This window comes from Branchiostoma belcheri, unplaced genomic scaffold, assembly GCF_001625305.1.
Source record: "Branchiostoma belcheri isolate BF01 breed outbred unplaced genomic scaffold, Haploidv18h27 scaffold3, whole genome shotgun sequence".
In the NCBI taxonomy this organism is placed as follows: domain Eukaryota; kingdom Metazoa; phylum Chordata; class Leptocardii; order Amphioxiformes; family Branchiostomatidae; genus Branchiostoma; species Branchiostoma belcheri.
In genome coordinates, this window is record NW_017803909.1 from 8,025,078 (window position 1) to 8,030,260 (window position 5,183).

The window sequence follows — 5,183 nt, forward strand, 5'->3', positions numbered from 1 at the left end:
CACCCCCCTCCCCCCTCCCATCCAGCTCACACAACGGGCCCCACTCCAGAGGGTGTAGCAACTGCGGATGTAGCGGCAACTGTGGCTCCTCCTCCGGCAGCAACTACACCTTCAACTACCCGGGGTACCTGCACCCCAACAACATGAACTCTCCCTTCCCGTTCCACTTCGGACACTACTTCCCCAACTTGGGAGGAAACGGACTGATCGGCATCCCCCCGCCGAGCAACATTCCATCGTACGCGTCCTTTCCCCACATCCCCCCGCTGCAGTTCCCCAACGGACTGAACCCAGCCAACATGTACAACTTCCAGGGGAGCTACGGGCACCTGCCGCCCAACTACATGCACCCGGGGCTGATGCTGCAGGGTGGGCAGGGCATGTTCCCCATGGGGGGCATGGGGAAGGGGAAGGGGAGTCAGACATGTTACAACTGTGGAGCCACGGGACACACAGCACGAGAGTGTAAGGACAGCACCATGGAACAGATGTCTGCACAAGGTGAGGAGTAGGGCAGAACTTGACTGTTTGGGGCTAGAGAGAAGTGGTTGAGAGATCAATGCAGAAAGCATAAACTCTACCAACAGTACAGAACAACTCTTAAGAAAAAAGTTTACTGTGAAAGGAAAGAGAATGTTAGATTAGTGAATGGGAAATTCAGCACAATTATGAAATCTTTGCAAAATTGTTCTTATAAATCTTTTTTAAGTTTGATGACTTTTGCGAAAGTGTGCTCTCCTGTTACAAGTAGTAACTAGTACAGCCAACTGTTCTTAGGTCAACCTATGAAACTTAAAAGTTACAGGATAATTTAAAAAATGTATATCTCTGAGTATCTGAGTAACTCTTGATTTATTTTGTGTTTGCAGGAATGTTCAGACTGAAGTACCAGCCACCAGAACCATTAGACACCACTGACTAGCAGCCAGCAGAATTAGCTTAACGTCTGTGTGTGTTAAATGTGAGCCTGTTGACTTCTCAAAAACTGTTCAAATGTGATGTTTGTAATAATTTTCACTATTTTGAGGACAATCTTGCCTGCTTTTATAAGGAGAACTCTACATAATGTAACATTAAATGACCAAAGGATATGAAGATATTAAGATGTGTAATAGTAGAAAGAAATATCTTTAACTGTCAATTCTGCAAGTTTGGGGTTTTCCTGGGGGAACCCTGTTGTTGTGATACTATGTATCAAAGTTTATTTTGAGTTGCATGGTGGAATCTCATCAACATAGCAAAAAAAGGAAGCCTCACTCACACTGCATAAATAGTGTATGCAATAAAGTTTGCTCAAATATGTTTAGGTCATACTCTTAGGGTCAAAACAAAACGACAATAGTGCAAGATCTTGGAGAGATTAAGGTTTTATTTTGCGGAGCCTCTGTAAATATTGTACACACAACAATGAAGGAAATATGTTGCCGTCCCTGAATAACTGGGGCCATGTTGTACACATATCATCTGTCTTCTCTGTTGGTGTCGGAAGTCAAGGAGTAAAACCACCATTCAGAGCTTTTCCCCGAAAACATTTCTGTACAATCTGCAGTGTTAGCTGGCCAAACATTTCACAACAGTTGCTGACGTCGTCATGTATACGGAATCCCACGCGGGGACTTCAGCGGTCCCAAAAGAGCAGAGCAAACTGTTGATTTGTGTACCCTCCGCAGTGACAGCTACAGTCTTGCATCTGCTGCTGGTAGCCTAGAGATGGGAAACAAGAGTCACTCAGGTCAGCCACAGTCCAGTGACACCACGGAAAATGCTGTACTTGTCATAAAAAGCTTGACTCGTAGTGCAAAACCTGTCGTCATCGCAGAGCAGTGCAGAAGTACAAAGGCTTTGCGATTTCTTCACCACAGAGAAACTTCACAGAATGAGGAAGATTATTTTGCAAGTTGTTCAATTGATAAAAATTACAGTAGCTATGAAAAAGAAAAGTCGAAACATCTGCCATTGAGTTGCCAATGTGTGCATTGTGGGCCAGGAAACGGCCCGCAATCCTTGTGTAAAAGTGACAAGCTTAGCATCAATATGGTTACTAATGCTTCCGGATGCACTTTGTTTACCATAGAACTGTAAATATATATACATATATATATATATTGTACCTGGTAAGGGACCGATGGAGATATACAAACTGTAGAGGACGTGATAATTTATAATGAAGTGCAAACGACTTTTGCTTGCTGTATGTATACTTTGCTTTTTTTCTCGCTTGATGTCAACATTGTGTGAGGGGCAACCGAAATTTCTGCATGTGCAATTGTTGGCCAACATGCTTTTTCATCTATCGACAGCCACAGTTTTCCATCGGGAGACAGCAAAATCATTCAGGATTGTTGGACAGACATGTTTTGTTTTCCGTATCGATCTTCAGACTTGTGCTGTACCCAATACAGATTGGTGCTTTGACAGGAAAAAAGATCTATTTGGTCAGATATGTCCGTTACAAAGGATGTGATGCTTGTATTTCTAGAGGAGAAAGTGTGGTTTTACTCCAGCAATATCTGGACAAGCTTGTCTGTTTTAAGTAAGTAGAAAGCATGGAGATTTTTTTAGAAGAGTTTGTTGCAGGGCCGTGGAAAATAAAAACAGTATGTTTCTGTTGTAAACATGTAAGTTTTACGTAATCTTCTCATAGTGAGGGTTTTGGTCAGTTGAAATCTTTTGTGACACAAGATCTGGTATAAACATCCCCAGAGATAGACTGTTGTGTATGACATGTGCGTGAACACTAATGTTGGATGGACTACAGCGTACATGTACATCTGCCTTAGTATCCATGAGGAACCAGGCTACACTCTGTTAGCCAGAGCTACCCACTCTTTCTCTATTATCACACTTTTGTAACACAGCTGTTACGGCTCCTTCATCTACCAAGATATGAAATCTTACAAGAAGCCCATGTGTGTTGGACAGATAAGACCAAGTCACTGCATTGGCTCTGTCGCAGCTGCCACCGTAAAATCATTTGCAGTGTCTTACAAAAGTGACAGAAGTGGCTTGGTCATCTGTTAGTAACAAGACGGAAGAACAGCAGTGTAACTCTGTGTGATAGGAAGAGAGTGGGTTATATCTGAAGGTTGCAGACTAGAAGAAAGGAGATTTTTGTGTCAATGACATGTATATATCACCAGCCTGTCGGACTGCCCAGTGTGATAATGTTGCATGGTGTACAGTAGATAAAAAGTGGAAAGAAAAGAAGTGATGGAAGGTAGAGAAGTCTCAATCATAGAGTACGGGATAAGAGCCATAATGGTGTCACAATCAGCTGTAAAGTGTACAGAGATAGGAGTGTGTGAAAGAAAAGTGTTCTTAGAAAGATGTGTACATGACAGATACTGCAGGGTGCTATGATTGTTGTAATTTTGAGGATGAGGAGGCTTTGTCTTGGCAATATTAATATGTGGTGTCATAATGCTCAGTTGATGGAACAGTTACACTAACAGTACAGCATTGCAGTTTTTCCTGTGAGATACCATTCTTACCAGCATGAACCGTTCTGCAATAGTTTGCACACCGACTCTGTTTAGGATAGATACAGGGACATGGTACATGTCAGCATATCGTACAAAATCACCGTCTATCCAAAACCTTGGAGAATTCCTGCTAGGGAAGATATGCAAGATGTTGGAAAACAGACCAGAAGGAACATACTAACTATGGTACATAATGACTTAAGTGCTGTGCACACAATGAAGCATTGCAGAATTGCCTTGTTCAACACAGTCAGGTTAAAATTGCACAGTTTCAATCAATGCATTTCCTAGCAGGAATGTCTTCCATGGTGACTGTATACACTCACAAGTTGTGCCATGAATTACTGTGACTGAGGGCAGGAGATGCCACCCAGTTCGCATGTGTATGTTGCACCAATAGGACTTTAACACTTCACACCATTCTCACCACTGTATACAAGTCAAGAGCAATGATCTACATGTACTAAAGCCACTCAAACTAATTTGTACATACCGGTAGTGCAGAACTTCAATTTGTTTTCTAGCCATCACAGAAAAATGGACGAAGGTGTTTGTTTTGAACATCATACCTCATTTTACTTCACAAGATTCTCAGAAATTCTCCCATCTTTGTCCATGTTGCAGATTGTCAAATTCCACGTTAACCATTTTGTACCTAAGACCTCCTTGCTGTTTCACAAAGTTGTCATAACAAGAAGTAATTCATTCTACACCTCCTCACATGTGTACATGTATGTTTGCTGTTTTGTGGTGAAAACATGCTTGACTTTATACAATTGGTATAAAACAAAGGACTACATGTTTTAACCTCCAATGCATCATTTGATAACTTAGTTGGATGTGCTGTAAAATGATTTTCATATCTGCTGGCTGCTGTTTTCTTATCTAGACCCAAATGGCCAGAAGTTGAATGAATATGTATGTAAAGCCATGGGGGGTATTGATGTAATATGTGGTACATTACATGCAGGATCTAGTGAATGCAATGTAATATCCAGCAGACTTCAGTGTAATAAAAACTACAGAGCAGTGCAAGCCCATACATAGACTAACATGTACCACAATGTACAACTAATGACAATAGGCATTGTTCTGTGCAAGACGTGTAATCTTTACCCATGTGATGCCGAAAACCTGCAATCCAAGCTTTTCATGTAAATATGCCATACCTGTTTCATTTGTACAAATAATTTTTAAGTTAAAAACAAAAGTGTATATATGTAGGCCACCCTGCAGATGTTACATTTCATTTATATTATTTTTGATTTGAATATTTCCGAGATCGCTAGGTCACATTGTTCAACATGAAAGTGAAAATATATTTCTAGTACCGACAGAGTTATAATTTTATGCTGTCCAAAAGACACGTTCCATGATGCAAAAAATGATTAAAACCTTGGAGTGTCAATTCCTACTCTGGGATGTCATTTCCATTGTACATGGATGGTGTCCGTGTGTCGTGTTTGAGTCCAGTTGCTGGGTATGACAGAGTGGGGTGTTTGTGGGGTTGTTTGTGAGGGCATGACCTGTCAGCAGCCATGCTCAGTAAAACTAGAGCAAACCATGCTATTAAGGCCACACCAATTTAATTTGTTGGTTCTCGGATTTTTTCAGAAAAAGTATCAAGCGACGGCGAAAAAAAATAAAAACAGGTCTAGGCATCCTATCATAGGCTTAAATGCTACAAAATGAGCCATGAAG

The 5,183-nt window shown here is 41.2% G+C and overlaps 1 protein-coding gene across 1 annotated transcript in view; it reads left to right on the forward strand.

Annotated features, from left to right (window-relative positions):
- Positions 1-4,920, forward strand: part of LOC109473429 (zinc finger CCHC domain-containing protein 14-like) — a 10,893-nt gene extending 5,973 nt beyond the window's left edge. Inside the window, exons 6-7 of the mRNA XM_019773289.1 lie at positions 20-501; positions 870-4,920. Of these exons, the coding sequence (XP_019628848.1) occupies positions 20-147 (128 nt within the window). The 3' untranslated portion in view covers positions 148-501; positions 870-4,920. The remainder of the gene's footprint in view (positions 1-19; positions 502-869) is intronic.
- Positions 4,921-5,183: the final 263 nt, after the last annotated feature.